The sequence below is a fragment of the Oncorhynchus tshawytscha genome, linkage group LG06 (assembly GCF_018296145.1).
Source record: "Oncorhynchus tshawytscha isolate Ot180627B linkage group LG06, Otsh_v2.0, whole genome shotgun sequence".
NCBI classification, from domain to species: Eukaryota; Metazoa; Chordata; class Actinopteri; order Salmoniformes; family Salmonidae; genus Oncorhynchus; species Oncorhynchus tshawytscha.
Window position 1 is genome coordinate 75713694 of NC_056434.1, and position 18288 is coordinate 75731981.

Consider the following 18288-nt stretch of genomic DNA (forward strand, 5'->3'; position numbering starts at 1 on the left):
GTTTTTTATTATGGAACCATAGCTACATATTGAAATAATATTACAAATTTAAAAAATAACCTTATCCACATTACATGTAAAACTATATGCAATCTGTATGTGACATATCCTGTATGATTTGTATGTTTGAATTGTTTTCCTGTTCTATGTTCTGTATGAGCCTTGTAGAGCTGTTGGTGACTGTGTCCCCATTTGCGATAACGCCTTTGTTCCTGATAAAATACTATTTATTGAAGATGAATCATCCTGAAAGTCTTTATCTGAATAGTTGTTGAGCCTAATCTTCTCAAACATCATTAGTCAACTATATCCTTTATTGCCACAACATTTGCATTCAGACCACACAGATGTTTCACATGAAATAGATTTTATATATATTTATAGCTACTTATCCTTTGACATATACATATATATTTATAGTACAACAGTTATACATAAAATAGTAATATAATTTCTTTACTGGCTAGCTTGATATTTGTGTCAATTATTTCACAGGTGGCTCTTAAATCCACAGGCAGATACTTAGACAGACTAGGTTCTTTTTCTGAAGCCCTATTGCCTGGACAGTTCCCCCAGGTAAGCCCAGTCCACAGCATGCCATAGGCAGCTTAAGAGCTCCACTTTCAGTCTAGAACTTGGTGCTGTGCTTATGATTTTATATGTTCCAAATGTCCAAGGACCCAGTTGTTTAATATGACTGACTGTGTTGAACTGAAACATGTCTGTGCTTCAGTTGGTGTTGTGCAATGCATCCATTTATGTCTGCAATTTGTAGTTTTTACCATAGCTGTCCATATAGTCAAAGGGCTAATAGATGGGCCACTCTGTACTACCAGTACCTGTAGGGTTCATTTTGTGTGACCAGTAGACCTGTGTACAAAGTGATAATGCAGCATAGTCCAATATAGGGGAGAGGTACTACTAGCTTGTCCCCTGTCATGTCTACTGTATTCATGTTAACGTTCACTATCACAGTCACATTAGTGTCCATGGTGACTGTCATGGTCTGGTTCCAAAGAATTCTTCACAGTTTTCCGTTACCACTCACATCCACTGACATACAGCGACACTGTTTGACACGCTGCACCTTGCGATGGCGGAAGGCTGGTTGCAGCCCTGGACAGTCCAGCTGCACAGTGAGCTGGGTGATGCGGTGCGGCCTGCAGAAGGAACAGGACTGGAAGGGCTCTTGGGCCTTGTTGTGGTTCTTCCGGCCGGACACCAGGCCTCGATTTGAGCTAGGGCTCATGTGGCGGGGGATGTAGAAGGAGTTACACTGGCCATAGCAGAAGCGGTTGACCACCGTACGACTCCGACAGCCCTCCTCGCTCACTGTCTGGCGGAGGGGTTGCGTCTTGCACCAGTCACGCCGGAGGTACCGGCGCTCCGTGACCACCAGGGCCTCCCGACTTGACGAAAGGACTTCGGGTTTCCGCGGCAACAGGCGCTGACGCTCCGACAGGTTGCCTTTGGTCTTGAAAAGTGAGGGGATGGAGCCCTGGGGGCGGGGCTTCCTGGTGTCTGTGGCAACGCAGAGCACCCCAGCCAGTAGGACCGGGAGAGTGATTCTCCAAAACATTCTGGGAAAAATTAGACAGAAAGGTTAGTGTCAGTGCTACAAAACTAAGATTGAGCCTTCTACATAAACAGTGCCTATACTGTGACTAGAATGTATTGGTTTAAGTGAGGTTGAGTCTACTGGGTATGTCTCAATCTACTGGGTATGTCTCAATCTACTGGGTATGTCTCAATCCTGAAGTTATTCCAGTGTAACAGCATTCCGTCTGTGTGTGTATGCTTTGGTGTTTAGCCTATGTATGTGTGTGAATGTTCACATGTCACATTGAACTTCCCCCTCCTCTTCACTCTGCCCTTTAAGGCATCATTGAGTTAATCAATCGATCATCTTGTCAACGTCTGTGTCAATACTTCTATTTGCTTTCTTCTCAGCTACAGAACTCTTCCAAAAATAAACATGTCTTGCCATCAAAGGAAACCCTTAAACACCCATAACGAGAAAAGGAAGTTGATTTTATTGGTCTCGTCGCCGGGTAAAATAATTAGGGCTTTGCTTACTCTAGTCATGAACTATGCCGCAGATATGTAAACATGCATTAGCAGGCCCATCTGAATGTTATTAGGGGAGGAGAAGAGTACCCTGTGGGTCTCCATTCCCACTCTGTGACCAAGCCCTAAGCCCTATGAGCACTATAAACTGCTCTGTCTGTGTCTCTCTCCACACTGCCGACTGGCAGATGTGAGACCGAGATGAAACTCTCCATAAACACACATAAACACATGCCTAAACGCTCACACACACATACAATTCACAATGTAATCCTAAAAAAAGTTATTTAGAATTTGTCTTTCTGATTTTTACTGGAAAAAGGAAGTATGATTTAAGTTGAATACCTTTGTTGGGAAAGAAAATTACTGGTATGTATCTGTATTAATGCCAGTACAATTTGTCAGTCACTCAAAAATCTTTGCAACAGATGTTGTTCTTGAATTGCATATACAGTATAAAGTAAGAATTCTGAATGCGGACCAAAAGCCCTCCAAAGCCATTGGCTGCTCCAATTCCCTGAAAGACTTCTTTGCTGTGCAAACTGTGCATCCCTTCTCCATTTCCTGGACGTGGGACAACACAATTGGACGTGGGACAATGACTTTATCATGATCTACTTTGGGTTTCTGTCTCTGTTTAGTTTCTGCTCTTGACCCTGGGTCATGGCGCTCTGCCCTGGTAACCTCTCTGTCTCAATGAAACTGTCCCAATGTTCACAGTAATCTATTGGGCAGCTGTGTCTATGACCAGAAGGTAATGAAGTATAGAACAGTTGAGCCAGGAACCATGAGGATGGTGGAGAGCTAGGTACTGGTATACCCAGGAACCATGAGGATGGTGGAGAGCTGGGTACTGGTATACCCAGGAACCATGAGGATGGTGGAGGGCTAGGTACTGGTATACCCAGGAACCATGAGGATGGTGGAGGGCTAGGTACTGGTATTTTTTATTTTATTTTTATTTCACCTTTATTTAACCAGGTAGGCTAGTTGAGAACAAGTTCTCATTTGCAACTGTGACCTGGCCAAGATAAAGCATAGCATTGTGAACAGACAACACAGAGTTACACATGGAGTAAACAATTAACAAGTCAATAACACAGTAGAAAAAAAAGGGGAGTCTATATACATTGTGTGCAAAAGGCATGAGGAGGTAGGCGAATAATTACAATTTTGCAGATTAACACTGGAGTGATAAATGATCAGATGGTCATGTACAGGTAGAGATATTGGTGTGCAAAAGAGCAGAAAAGTAAATAAATAAAAACAGTATGGGGATGAGGTAGGTAAAAATGGGTGGGCTATTTACCGATAGACTATGTACAGCTGCAGCGATCGGTTAGCTGCTCAGATAGCAGATGTTTGAAGTTGGCGAGGGAGATAAGTCTCCAACTTCAGCGATTTTTGCAATTCGTTCCAGTCACAGGCAGCAGAGAACTGAAATGAAAGGCGGCCAAATGAGGTGTTGGCTTTAGGGATGATCAGTGAGATACACCTGCTGGAGCGCGTGCTACGGTATACCCAGGAACCATGAGGATGGTGGAGGGCTAGGTACTGGTATACCCAGGAACCATGAGGATGGTGGAGGGCTAGGTACTGGTATACCCAGGAACCATGAGGATGGTGGAGGGCTAGGTACTGGTATACCCAGGAACCATGAGGATGGTGGAGGGCTAGGTACTGGTATACCCAGGAACCATGAGGATGGTGGAGGGCTAGGTACTGGTATACCCAGGAACCATGAGGATGGTGGAGGGCTAGGTACTGGTATACCCAGGAACCATGAGGATGGTGGAGGGCTAGGTACTGGTATACCCAGGAACCATGAGGATGGTGGAGGGCTAGGTACTGGTATACCCAGGAACCATGAGGATGGTGGAGGGCTAGGTACTGGTATACCCAGGAACCATGAGGATGGTGGAGGGCTAGGTACTGGTATACCCAGGAACTATGAGGATGGTGGAGGGTTTAGAGAAGAGGACTGAATGGATGGTGGATGATGGTGGTCATGAGAAGGACAAGGGGGAGTTAAACTTCACCTCTTCAGTGTCTTCCAGAGCAACTGATGTGTGATAAGAATGTTTAAATAATTCATGCATTGATGTCAGTAGGAGATTTCTGTGAAAGTTCAAGTTACGCACGACTAAGTCTGGCTCAACTCTATCATAAGGACACATCTCTTACACACACACACACACACACACACACACACACACACACACTTGACCACACAGGGTCAAATGTAATGATGATGTTTCCTTCTGTCCCCACTGCATCTCAATGTCATGACCCTCCTCCATCATTCAATGATCTACTCACCAGTTAAACAAATGCTTTTGTCCCTAAAAACATCCAGTGACTACTGATCAGAATGGATGAACTCAATCCAACACAGTGGGCTTCCTGCAAAGTTTTTCCTCTCTATTTCCTCTTCATTAGTTAAGAAGACTAGCCCAGGTCTGGTGAGCTTAAAGGCCCTAGGGGTTGGAGGGATATCCTGACTGTGTACACAGCAGATGACAGATATGTTATACAGTCAGTGCTTCAGTCCTTCTCCACTTCCAAACTTTGCCTAAGTATGATACAGACGACCCTGCCAGCTATCGTCATCAATCTCACAGCAAGACAAATTGCGGTTTGGAGGTTGGGTGGGGAAGTGGGGGGATAATGATAGTGTACAGAGAGACTGTTGGAAAACAAAACAAACTCTTTAGCCCTGACTTTACTGCTTGCAGCCCCCCTCATCCACCCCCCTGACTCTCTCTCTCACCAATCATCATGGAGTCTGAGCCGGAGGGAGACTGTGGTTTTTGTATTATCGGTGAGACAGAGCTGAACTGGACCATGCTATCTGTCCACTTACAGGGCCACTGCATGTTATATCACAACCACAAATACCAGGCTCTATACGCTTGAATGAACCGTCTCAGACCTCAGGTCTACAAATAATGGACTCCAAAAACAGAACTGGGATAGCCATCTCCCAGAGTAAGAATTGCCAATGGCAACTTGAGCTTTACTGACCGCAGTGGGCGGCTACACTTGGATGAACTTTCCGTCTGCACCAAAGTACCAGCGCCTCTATCGTAGCAGATCAACCATTTTAGGTCAAGGGTTCTTCAATAATGCAATCTGCTAATTATTCAGTCAATAAGCTCAAAGCAGTACCTCCCACATGGGCCCTGAGATAAAGTGTTAGCAATGACAAGAACAGGATAACTGACGTCAATTATTGTTTTCAATTCAACAGGCCAAAGCTCACACACAGAAAACAAAACTCTGTGTTTTTACATGAAGGCAATTACATTAGACTTCATTATCTCCATGTGTGGCTTGCATTTCCCCAAACTGGCCTCTTCTGGCTCATTAACTGTGAAAATGTGCATTTTGAGGAGCTTGGGTTGAATGTGTTCAACGCCAACATGCCCCTGAGCTGTTTGGACAGCCATTTGTCACCACAATCCATTTTCATAATTACTGCCAGCTGAGAGATGCTCTACTGGTCTCCAAGTCTCCAGCAGTTAGGAGAGGCACTTTGCTCTCCATCCCCCTCGGTATTAGTAGAGATATTTACCCCGCACTTAACAGTAGACACACAGAGTGAGAGCAACATATTGTAGAGAATGACCAGGCAGGGAAGTAAACCCGGCTTGCTGGCCTGAAAGACTAACTCCCTACACATCGCACCAATAGGGTTAACTCACATGGTGGGAATTGTAACATGGCTCATATAGGACCCGATTCTAATTTAGGAAATTACGCCTTTCTTACGCACGCCTTTCCTACCCACTTCTCACCAGCTGGTATTACCTTATGAAGTTGAGTAACGGGTTTTGCAGGCGTTGTACCCTTGCGCTCGCTGGATAAATGTAATTCAACCGCTGAAAACACTCCCAAGTGCTTGCCAACACATTTTCTCGGAGTTTTCATTCAATAGGGTTTTCATTACATTTATCGCAAGCCATTCCTTTAAATACTGTGTATATTTAATTAGGTGCACAGTATTTCTGCCACCTCTGGTCTCTTGGCCCTCCCAACCCTATGGGAGGGCAGCTTCCGCTCAGCCCAGTCCAAGCTCTTCTCTGTCCTGGTACCTCAATGGTGGAACTAGCTTCCCGGTTAAGCTAGGACAGCAGAGTCCCTGCCCATCTTCCAAAAGCACCTGACCCCACAATAGGGGTTGAACAATAATCCTATAAATCTACCCTAATCCTCACTAATCATGGAACTGTATATCAACCGTCCAGTCGTTGTGAACTGTGCGTCAGGCTCCAGGTTGAACCTGCTACAGTAGGTGTGGTCTGAGTTCTATTATAATTCAAAAAGGCTACATGTTCCAAATTACTGCACAACGTCATCCTAACATTATGCACTAATAGCGACCCTCAGGAACAACTTGGACATGACAGAGAAGAGAAAAGTCAACGGAATGGAAGGATGCAAAATGTAAACTACAAATTGAAGAAAACAAACACTAAAGTGACAGCTATAAATGTATGTGGGTATTACTGATGGTGGCTCCCGATAATGGCTAATATTTAATATGATACAAATTGTATAATAAAAATGAGAAATTCAAAAAATCTACTCGCCAGATTCAGGTCTAAAAGAAACCTACAGCTTGGGTGTACTCATACTCATTTAGCTCTTAACAATAGCTCTTAAACACTTATAAATTCCAGTGCAACGAGAATGTTGTTATTTCAATCGCAAATTAAATGCTTTTTCCACTTGGAACTGGCAGGTTCGCTCGACGTCAATCATAGTTTCCTTTGCTTGTAAAGGCGGTGGAATTATGAAGGAATGAAATATAAAATATGGTTAATCTGTAGACACACCTTCATTTCTTAGATTTCCACCCTGAACGAATAGCAGGTGAATAGCATGCTAAATGCATTGTTCCAGTATTACAAACATACAGTGTTCGGAAATTTAAATCTAATATTAATTAACAAAAAGCTCTTTGGATTAAACTGGAAATAATAGAGTGTGGGGAAGGGTTTATATCAAAGGGTTTATATTAGGACAAAGATGTGTCCTGTCTAAATCCTCTTTGGAATCAGAGCTATCAGTCCAAGGTGGAGCCGTCACCGGAGCGGTGAATCGGATCAGAAGCCAAGCTCACTACTCACACAACGCTTACACACGCAAACTCTCACCCACACATGTAATTCATCTGTCTCTCACATATTCACAAGTCCCGTTAATACCTGCTTCTAACTTGCATAATTACTCCTGATATTTTCCACATTCTGATTGTGCCCACATTATTAGACAGGTGTAGACAATCAAAAGACACATTGTGATCTGATTGTGATCAGATCATCCTGTCCACCTCCAGAGGTAGTCAGACATGCATGGTGTCTGGATATCTTACAAGTGTAGACAGATCTGGACAGAGAAACCATTTAAATCATTATTATTCTACTCTCTGAAAGCATTGACAGGTGGCACTATTGACTGACTACATCAATATGTATCTTACAATAAATAAATACATATTATTTTGAAAGATTATCTGTGAAATATGCGTAAAGGAAGGGACCAGGAAATCTGGTCACAATGCAGACACGGTGGACGGATAACACACATTTTAATACCATGTGTAGACACATTTCTGGAATCAGAATTTAGACAAGATCAGGACAAATGACCCATGTTAGCACCAGGTATAAACAAGGCAACAGTCTCTCTTACACACTGATGGATTTACACTGTGACACAAAGTTACATTCTTACCTTAATCCTATAGCTTCTCCCACACCTACACACGCCAAATAATGTATCACTAAGTCTTTCATTCATTAGCCAAATCAACAATCACCCACACACCCATTAACTCACTGAAAGCACTCACTGAAAGCACTCACTTCCATAAACATTCAGGAAAATTCTTCCTGTGATTGAATCTCACCCTCTATATCTGTTGCTCTCCAGCCTGAATAACTGACCAGCCACCAAGACTACTGTATGAACAGAAGGAGGAAGACAGTGACTGTACCTCTTGCCAGTGTCCCAGGACAGTGGGGTGATCCTGTCTCAGTTAGGGGTAGCTGTCCACCCTTACTGGTCCTGTAGAGGGAATCCTGGTGTTGGTTTCCATTGGAACAGCAGGGGTACTTTCAGCTGAGTGTCCCAAGGTCTGTGGTCCTGTTTCTCTCCACTGAGTCTGTATCTTTGAGTTTATTAATAATCCATATTTATCTCAAAATATTTATATATCTTTTTCTCCTCTCTTTGTAATCTGTCTTTCTATGCCATTGGGTTTCTGTGTCTCAGTATTCTAGTTCGGTGTCTCTGTGTGTTTCCAGCTGGGTTTGGAGTCGCACTTCTGCTTCCCCCTAGACATAGATGGGGGCTTTCTATTGGCTCTGACCACAACATGAATCAAACCAAGCCTCACCTCTCTCCCATACCCTCTCTGTTTCTCTGCATACTTATCCTCCCTCCTGTTTCCACAAACATACTCACTGCTGACTCTCCACTCTTGGAATCCCCTGTCAGTCTTGCTCATTCCCTCTTCCCTTCTTCACTCTATCACTCCCTCTCGTACTCTGAAACCAAATCCATCTTGCTCTCCCACTATCGCCCCCTTCACGCAATTTCCTCCCTCACTTTCCCTGTCTCTCCTTCACTTTCATACTAATATCTCTCTCTCTCACTCTCTCTTTCCACCTATCCACCTTTCTTCTCCCTTGGCCATGAGGTGAGTTCAATGATTAGGTGTTCCAGTACCACTGAAAGCCTTCAACACACACCACCAAAGAAACAAAGACCGGTTCAAGGAAACTTTTATCTGACACATCCATCTCAGCTCTCTCTGAGACTCTCATAAGACCACAACACATTGTTCCTTTTTCCCAAACATGGGTGTGTGAAATCACATAATCCATAAATCATTCTTACTCCTGCCTACTCACATGTCAACAGAACCCTTTGAAATTGCCATTCCCATTATTTTGGTTTAGGTATAAAGAAGAAAGACAATGATGTACTGGGAACTGGAACTGAGACAAAAAACACTGGCTGTCATTCACCGTCAAAGATCTGAAACATCCGCAAAAAAAACTTCACTGTCTAAACAATTACCATCTGATCCTACCAGTAGAGAATAGCAGGAAACTATAGCAGCTGAATTCAAGCCTCAGTCTTTGTCCATACTATGACTAATATCTTAAGTCGTGGTTTCTCATGGCTTTAATATACTGACTGACCTGAACTGACAAGGTTATGTTTTGTAAAACTCTGTTAGTGATATTAGCCATTAAGCCTTAGGGCTCAATTCACTTCGTAGGGCAGAACACCCACGCTCTGGTGCGATATAGTGCGACATAGGCAATGTTCCTGCCTTTCGCGGAAATTGCATTCACGGTAAATGCTGCATATGTCGGCTCAATCGGAAATGACCTTTCAATTTCAATCGCGCTATAAAGCAGATCTTCAGCGCTACTGATTGAATCTAATGTAAAGGTCATTTCTGATTGAATCGAGCCCACAGGGCTCTAGAAATGTAAAGGTAATTTCTGATTGAATCTAATGTAAAGGTCATTTCTGATTGAATCTAATGTAAAGGTCATTTCTGATTGAATCGAGCCCACAGGGCTCTAGAAATGTAAAGGTAATTTCTGATTGAATCGAGCCCACAGGGCTCTAGAAATGTAAAGGTAATTTCTGATTGAATCGAGCCCACAGGGCTCTAGAAATGTAAAGGTAATTTCTGATTGAATCGAGCCCACAGGGCTCTAGAAATGTAAAGGTAATTTCTGATTGAATCGAGCCCACAGGGCTCTAGAAATGTAAAGGTCATTTCTGATTGAATCGAGCCCACAGGGCTCTAGAAATGTAAAGGTCATTTCTGATTGAGCAGACATACGCAGCGTTTACGGTGAATGCAGTCTCTGCTAAAGCGGGAAAATTGCCTTTAAATGTCCATCACACTAACGCTGAACTTCCTCGATACGGATTGAATAGAGCCCTTACTTTTTGTGGTAGCATATTTTGTACAGTATAATAAAATGTCTAAATTGCTAACAAATAACACATTTGAACAAAATCAACAAACAAAGCATTCTTTTTTTGCAAATGTACAACTTATTCCCTTAAATTATAGTCAAATAAGCGAAGACCAGTTCTAATCTAACGGACACCCAAAACTACTGTATGTTATGCTCTGTTAAATCTACCACCATCTAGTGGCAACACCTAAACTGCAGATGACAGTCTGTGCCCTTAGCAGACAGATCAGTGAGAATAATCATAACAATGACTCCAGATCAGTATGTTCATCTACTCCTTGCTAGTCATTACAAAATGTATTGATTCATTACCAGGACAGTAAAAACAGATAAAGGGACAACTTTAATACATTTTTAAGTGTCTTTAAATATGGTATAAAAATAAATGCAGGAGAGAGTAACAAAGAAGTGCGTTCTACAGAAGACAACAGACAGCAGCTTGAATGAGACTTTACACATGTAATGAAAACTGTGCCAATTACTGTAGTGCAATAAAAGCAATGCAAAATAAACATAATCATTTATATATATGCATACTGCACAACATTTCCCTTAGCGTGACAAAAGTAGGTGTGATTACAGATCGTGAACTGTATAGTAATAATATTTTTGTTATTAGATTTTACTGTTAAGCTGTCGTTTCTTAATTTTTTAAATTTCTGACATCATTAGCTCAGCTGGAGAGGAACACGCGTGTCCATCAGATATGGTGGAAGTAACTGGACACTGACTTTCTGTAAAGGCATTATCCGGTCTCAATGTCTGTCCTAAAATGCCTACCTGCCCCAAAATGAATGTCCTCGCCAATAGTAGATATAGATCAAGTAAAAGAAATAACAAGCCTTCTCCTTGGACATGCAACATCTGATGTACTGCCCTGCTCATCGTCTGAGTGGAAAGCAGACGGCGATGATGTAGAAATGACGTAGAAATGACGTAGAAATGGTCCTCTATATTGCAGAGTGGCTGTATTTTAGCATGATGGCACAAGGTTGGTCAGCCTCTTTGATGTAAGGGATTTCCCCTGGGAGAAGAAGAGGGATGGAGAAAGAAAAAGGAGAATAAGATCAATTGTCTACTGTAATCTAAGATCCACTCTAATATCCTCCTGTAATCTAGCGTGTGGAAATGTCTGTGCAGAGTGAGAGTTCTACCTGGTCGGAATATGAAAGTGTGTAATGTCTGGATTATACTGACATCCTATGGGCATCAAGTGTACAACATGATTTTGCATCATACTGTGTTATTGTGTTATACCGTATGTCAGACATGCTGTAGGTTCCTTCATCTGAGTAAAGTTCATTCATTGAATACAGTTTACATCAAGAGCTGTCAAAAGAGCTGTCTCCATGCAAAAATGTGAGGGAGAACACAGAGAGGATGAAAGTCAGTGAGATGAGCAACCACATGCAATTTACTGTCACACTCTGCACTGAGTTTTGGAATTATTACCTGGATGTAAAATCCTTCAAAACAAGTTCTTACTTTTCTGTGGGGACAAGGAGAGAACACAGAATGAGGTAGGACATTTTGGCAGGTTGGTTTCAGGGACCAAAATGTGAGACATGCAGGAGAGGTCACATGCCTCTGTCCTCTAACAGCTCAGCTGACTCCTCTAAAGGCTGGATTCAATCTGCATTGCAGAAGCATCACAAAAGATCCACGTTATAGCTTGACAAAAATTTAAAGGCAATGTTCCCACGTTCGCAGAGACTGTGTTCACAGTAAACGCTGCATACAGCTGAAGTCGGAAGTTAACATACACTTAGGTTGGAGTCATTAAAACTCGTTTTTCAACCACTCCACAAATTTCTTGTTAACAAACTATAGTTTTGGCAAGTCGGTGAGGTCATCTACTTTGTACATGACACAAGTAATTTTCCCAACAATTATTTACATATTATTTCACATATAATTCACTGTATCACAATTCCAGAGGGTCAGAAGTTTACATACACTAAGTTGACAATGCCTTTAAACAGCTTGGACAATTCCAGAAAATGATGTCAAGGCTTTAGAAGCTTATGATAGGCTAACTGACATCATTTGAGTCAATTGGAGACCTGTACCTGTGGATGTATTTCAAGGCCTACCTTCAAACTCAGTGCCTCTTTGCTTGACATCATGGAAAATCAAAATAAATCAGACAAGACCTCAGAAAAAATACATTGCAGACCTCCACAAGTCTGGTTTATCCTTGGGAGCAATTTCCAAATGCCTGAAGGTACCACATTCATCTGTACAGACAATAGTACGCAAGTATGAACACCATGAGCCCACGCAGTCGTCATACCGCCCAGGAAGGAGACGCCTTCTGTCTCCTAGAGATGAGCGTACTTTGGTGCGAAAAGTGCAAATCAATCCCCGAACAACAACAAAGGACCTTGTGAAGACGCTGAGGAAACAGGTACAAAAGTATCTTTATTCAGAGTAAAACGAGTCCTATATTGAGATAACATGAAAGGCCGCTCAGCAAGGAAGAAGCCACTGCTCCAAAACCGCTATAAAAAAGCCAAAGCCAGGTTTGCAACTGCACATGGGGAGAAATATCGTACTTTTTGGATAAATGTCCTCTGGTCTGATGAAACAAAATAGAACTGTTTGGCCATAATGACCATCGTTATGTTTGGAGAAAAAAAGGGGGAGTGTTGCAAGCCGAGGAACACCATCCCAACCGTGAAGCACGGGGGTGGTAGCATCATGTTGTGGGGGTGCATTGCTGCAGGAGGGACTGGTGCACTTCACAAAATAGATGGCATCATGAGGGTGGGAAATTATGTGAATATATTGAAGCAACATCTCAAGACCTCAGTCAGGAAGTTAAAGCTTGGTCGCAAATAGGTCTTCCAAATGGACAATGACCACAAGCATACTTCCAAAGTTGTGGCAAAATGGCTTAAGGACAACAAAGTCAAGGTATTGGAGTGGCCATCACAAAGCCCTGACCTCAATCCTATAGAAAATTTGTGGGCAGAACTGAAAAAGCGTGTGCGAGCAAGGAGGCCTACAAACCTGACTCAGTTACACCAGTTCTGTCAGGAGAAATGGGTCAAAATTCACCCAACTTATTGTGGGAAGCTTGTGGAAGGCTACCCGAAACGTTTGACCCAAGTTAAACCATTTAAAGGTAATGCTACCAAATACTAATTGAGTGGATGTAAACTTCTGACCCACTGGGAATGTGATGAACGAAATAAAAGCTGAAATAATTCTCTCTACTACTATTATTCTGACATTTCACATTCTTAAAATCAAGTGGTGAGCCTAACTGACCTAAAACAGGGAATTTGTACAATGATTAAATGTTAGGAATTGTGAAAAACTGAGTTTAAATGTATTTGGCTGAGGTGTATGTAAACTTCCGACTTCAACTGTATATGGGCTCAAGGAAATTACCTACATTTTACCGCGGATCTTCTGCTATACGGATTAAATCCAGCCTTAAATTTCAGAGTAGTTAACAAATGCAACATTGTGTATCAAACTACACAAAAACATGATTTCACAAGAATAATAAACCAATATGTATAGGTCATATCCAGATATACTTATGCTCCTATTGCATTTAGTCTTGAAATGGAATGATGAATGTCTAACTACCATTGTTGAATAAATATGTTTTTTAATAATTAACGTCTGATTAATCAGTTAATCATGAAATATACAGTGCCATTCATAAAGTATTCACACCCATTGACTTTTTCCACATTTTGTTGTGTTACAGCATTTGGCAAGCCTAAATAAATTCTGGAGTAAAAATGTCCTTAACAAGTCATATAATAAGTTGCATTGACTCACTCTGTGTGCAGTAATAGTGTTTAACATGATTTTTGAATGACTACCTCATCTCTGTTCCGTACACATACAATTATCTGTAAGCTCCCTCAGTCGAGCAGTGAAATTCAAACACAGATTCAACCACAAAGACCAGGGAGGTTTTTCAATGCCTCTCGGAAAAGGGCACCTATTGGTAGATGGGTAAAACAAATAAAAAAAGCAGACATTGAATATCCCTTTGAGCATGGTGAAGTTATTAATGGTGTCTCAAGACACCCAGTCACTGTAAAGATACAGGCGTCCTTCCTAACTCAGTTGCCGGAGAGAAAGGAAACTACTCAGGGATTTCACCAATGGTGACTTTAAAACAGTTACAGAGTTTAATGGCTGCGATAGGAGAAAACTACAATGTTGCTGATCCATCGCCAGTTATCTACAATACTTACCTAATTGACAGAACAGAATAAAAATATTCCAAAACATGCATCCTGTTTGCAGCAATTCAAGGGGTATGAATACTTTCTGAAGACACTGTATAGGCTAATTTCTCAAATGAAACACAATAATTCCTTTAACAAAACTCTTAGAAAAGCTTTACTTGGTGCTATAACTGCAACATACAAGTCAAAAGGGAAGGAAAGGAGAGGCACAGTACATGTTGACAAGGCCCTGAAAAAGATGGTCATGAAACGCCACCATGCCCGTGTCCAGGGGAGGTGACGGAGGGAAGGAGAGAGTGATAAAGCAGTGGATACGCTTTATCTGAACAGGCCCGTTGGTCAACCAGAAAAATCCATGTCCTCTTACCACATTTCGAGTGAATTTCTCAAATGAAGTTCTGCGGTCCTGAATGCCTCCATACTTAACAACAACAAAAGACGAAAAAGAAAGGGAAAGCCAGAAAAGAAGGACAGAGCTGAAACCAAAAAGTGAAGTAATGGGAAACAAACTGAACTGTGAGGAGAGGCCCTTTGAAAAATAATAGCAAAGATAAGGATATGCTGATGTGATTATGATGAGAATTATACAGTGATATGTGACATAACACAAAACATAAGCCAAATCATAGAAAATCATGAATGAACTATCATTTTAATTATAAACTGGGTGGTTCGATCCCTGAATGCTGATTGGCTGACAGCCCTGGTATATCAGACCGTATACCAAGGGTAAGACAAAACATTTACTTTAACTGCTCTAATTACGTTGGTAACCAGTTTATAATAGCAATAAGGCACCTCGAAGGTTTGTGTTATATGGCCAATATACCACGGCAAAGGAGTGTATCCAGGCACTCCGCTTTGTGTCGTGCGTAAGAACAGCCCTTAGCCGTGGTATATTGGACATATACCACACCCCCTCAGGCCTTATTGCTTAATTACCCCATTATCACAACCATTGTTACAGGTCAGACACCTTATGAGGCATTTTCTTTGCATGTGAAAATGCTGCTACAATAGTTATTCCTTCACTGCTGGAGGCACCAATGTCATTGTTCCAGGTCCTAGGCAGGGCAGGTGAGAAAACAGTAGTGTACACAGCCATGTTTATTCTTTGAAGACCTTACCTTTTTCTTGGCCTGTAGCAGCTCCTGATAGGCACTGGAACGGATGAAGCGGCTGTAGGAGTCACTCTTCATCAGCTTGAAGATGTGATCCTGTCAACCACAAGGAAATGGTTCAACCACAGTGATAGTCCCGTTGTAACTGTCTGTGGAGACAAATGTACTCAACAGTACAGTAGCTTATCCAGCTGATATCCCAAACACACGACAGGCATAAGTCAGTAACCTGCCTATAATTACCCTACATTTCACTAACATATTACTACAGTGTTACCTGTGCGTCCTCAAAGGCATAGCGTCCAGGGTCCTTGACGTTCTGGGTGGTCTTGTCATAGCTCTTTGAGTCAACATTGATGGCACTGGGAGCTCCAGAGGCCAGGAACTCCTGCCAGATCTCCTGAACCCGGGTTGGGACCTCCCGGATGGGCCTCTTCTTTACCTCCTGGACCGCTAGCCAGAACCTGCAAGACACAACATGGGGGCAGGGAATAACACAGTTGTGTTTGGCATCATCATCATCATGATGAGGCCGGTGACACTTTGCTTCTTGAAAGTCCAATATCTTGAAAACTTGACTGCTGACATTGTCACGCCCTGATCTGTTTCACCTGTTCTGTGATTGTCTCCACCCCCTCCAGGTGTCGCCTATTTTCCCCAGTGTATTTATCCCTGTGTTTCCTATCTCTCTGTGCCAGTTCATCTTGTATTTTTAGTCAAGTCAACCAAGCGTGTTTTTCCCCGTACTCCTTTTCTATTATCTTTTGCTAGTCTTCCTGGTTTTGACCACTGCCTGACTCTGGACTACTTTCCCCCCTGCCTGATCATCCTGCCTGCCCTGACCTTGAATCTGCCTGCCCTTCGGTACCTATTGGACTCTGAACTGGTTTTGACCTTTTGCCTGTACACAACCATTCTCTTGCCTACCCCTTTTTGGATTAATAAGCATTGTAAGACTCCAACCGTCTGCCTCCTGTGTCTGCATCTGGGTCTCGCCTTGTGCCTTGATAGACATGCAAAACATTTTGGGACTGTATCAACAGTGGACTAATTACAAAATACCAAAATATAATTTTGAGTGGATTTTCCCTTTAACTATAAACATGATCGCTTGAACCCTTCTATTTTTGTCTTTCTCTATCACTATTTAGGCTAATATAGGACAAGCAACATATTGTACATTTGAATGCTTGTGCATGTCTTGTCCAGGATAAGCCGTTTTCCCAACATGGTTTCTTATGGAATTTCTGGATATGTACTGCAAAGATTTTGTCTGAAAATATTTGTCTGAAATATAAATTCAGTGCTCAGTTATGTCCTCTAATGGTGATAACATCACATCTAATTTTAGGGTAATTAATGTGACCAATTAGGTGTTAAATTCCACCTCTGACTTTGTTAGATAATAACAACACTCACTTAGTTACATTACCAGATTGACCTGAAGATTAGCTCTGAGCAAAACAGTTCAGACAAGTACCAGACGAGGAAGTACAGGAAGCGTGAATGAAGTGCAAGGATAGGCTGTGATTGTGTGGGAGAGAAAAGAAGTGAGAGCGTGCATAGTGGGGTATATGTGCGTTAAATGTGTGTGCGTGTGTGTGTGTGTGTGTGTACTGTATCCCCTACCTCAGGTTCTCTGAGCTGAACTCAGACTCCAGGAACTTGAGGAACTGCTCCCTCCCCACCTGATCCTTGAGAACCTCGTTGATGCCGAACGCCCACCTCTTCACCCTCTGCTGACCTGGCTCCTTACTAGGGAGAGACACTCGCAGTCAGACATCACAGTGTACAGAGGGAAAACCTCAGTGAACAGTTAACAGTACACAGTCCACACTACACAGCTACAAATACTTTGATTACTACCTGACATCCCTCAGGAGATGGTCTGATCCAGAGCAACTCACAAATCATTTACTGGTATCACTTACTACTTTTACCAGTGTAAATCAACACAGAATAACCACAGAGATTTAATAATAAACTTGAAAAAGACACACCTAGCCTCCAGCTCCCATACTGCGGTGTCATCTGAGATCCAGGGGTTGGAGGGGTCGGTCGACGTGATGAAGGGGTCATATTCCACATACTGCTCTGTATAGGCCAACAAACTGGGAAGAAAGACACCTTACTCTTCAGTTCAGGCAGGTAGAGTCTACAGAAAATGTGACAATGTATCGTGCGCCCTGGGGAACTCAGGATATGACTAACATCAATGCTACACAGTATTTGACCTTGAAGATAGCAGGAAGTTATGCAGTATCTTTGCTTTAACACAATAGTGTGTAACCCAGGCAGCTGAGAATGGGAATCTCTGTTTAGTGTTACATGACAGCACAAGAAATGACAATTAGGCTTAGTGCTGATGATACACAGCAGGTATTGTTTGGGCTAAACACTTTTCAAGGTTGTCTAAGCTCTTAATTACTGGCTACATTAAGTTTTAGAGAGTTCATGAAGGGAATAATGGGGGGGGGAATGAAGAGACGGAGAACTTCGCTCACCTCTCAGCCACTTTGGACATTTTCAGTCGATGTCTGTCTAATTGCCCTCCCCAATAATTGATCTGGAACAACATGGGGAAACAATATTTTGTGAATTTCTGGAAACTGGTCGAACTGACAAGACAGTAACAGTGTTGCCATCTTAAATGTAAATTTGGAAAGAACAGTTTCCTTCCAAACATACATTGTGCAATGCAAGAGAAACTACCCTGGAAGTCCAGCAGCTTCTACATTACCTGGTCCTGTAGCTGCTCCTCTGTGGCTGGCTTGGCCTCTGGGGCAGGGGTGTGGGTGGGGCTGTGGGTTCGCACATCATTCTGAGGCCCATATACTGACTGAGACAGAGAGACAATCAGAACCCACC

The 18288-nt window shown here is 42.4% G+C and overlaps 2 protein-coding genes across 3 annotated transcripts in view; both read right to left on the minus strand.

Moving 5' to 3' along the window:
• Positions 1-296: 296 nt before the first annotated feature.
• On the minus strand, positions 297-8779 carry LOC112253092 (gremlin-2). The gene is made up of 2 exons (XM_024425003.2): positions 8069-8779; positions 297-1580 (listed from the first exon to the last, which is right to left on the minus strand). The coding sequence occupies exon 2, from the start codon at positions 1577-1579 to the stop codon at positions 1025-1027; it is 555 nt and encodes a 184-aa protein (XP_024280771.1). The 5' UTR covers position 1580; positions 8069-8779; the 3' UTR covers positions 297-1024.
• Positions 8780-10406: 1627 nt separating this feature from the next.
• LOC112253093 (regulator of G-protein signaling 7) overlaps positions 10407-18288 on the minus strand; it is a 51772-nt gene continuing 43890 nt past the window's right edge. The window contains exons 11-18 of one of the 2 annotated variants that reach the window (XM_024425006.1): positions 18161-18259; positions 17925-17986; positions 17421-17531; positions 17050-17175; positions 15698-15884; positions 15427-15516; positions 11535-11571; positions 10407-11106 (exon numbers count right to left, since the gene is read on the minus strand). In XM_024425006.1, coding sequence (XP_024280774.1) covers positions 11551-11571; positions 15427-15516; positions 15698-15884; positions 17050-17175; positions 17421-17531; positions 17925-17986; positions 18161-18259 — 696 coding nt within the window. In that variant the 3' untranslated portion in view covers positions 10407-11106; positions 11535-11550. Of the gene's footprint in view, positions 11107-11534; positions 11572-14052; positions 14721-15426; positions 15517-15697; positions 15885-17049; positions 17176-17420; positions 17532-17924; positions 17987-18160; positions 18260-18288 lie in introns of those variants that run through there. The other variant, XM_024425005.2, reaches the window with a different exon arrangement.

Excerpts from the sequence above, each read along its gene's own strand:
- LOC112253092 (XM_024425003.2), bottom strand. The coding sequence starts at position 1,579 with ATGTTTTGGAGAATCACTCTCCCGGTCCTACTGGCTGGGGTGCTCTGC.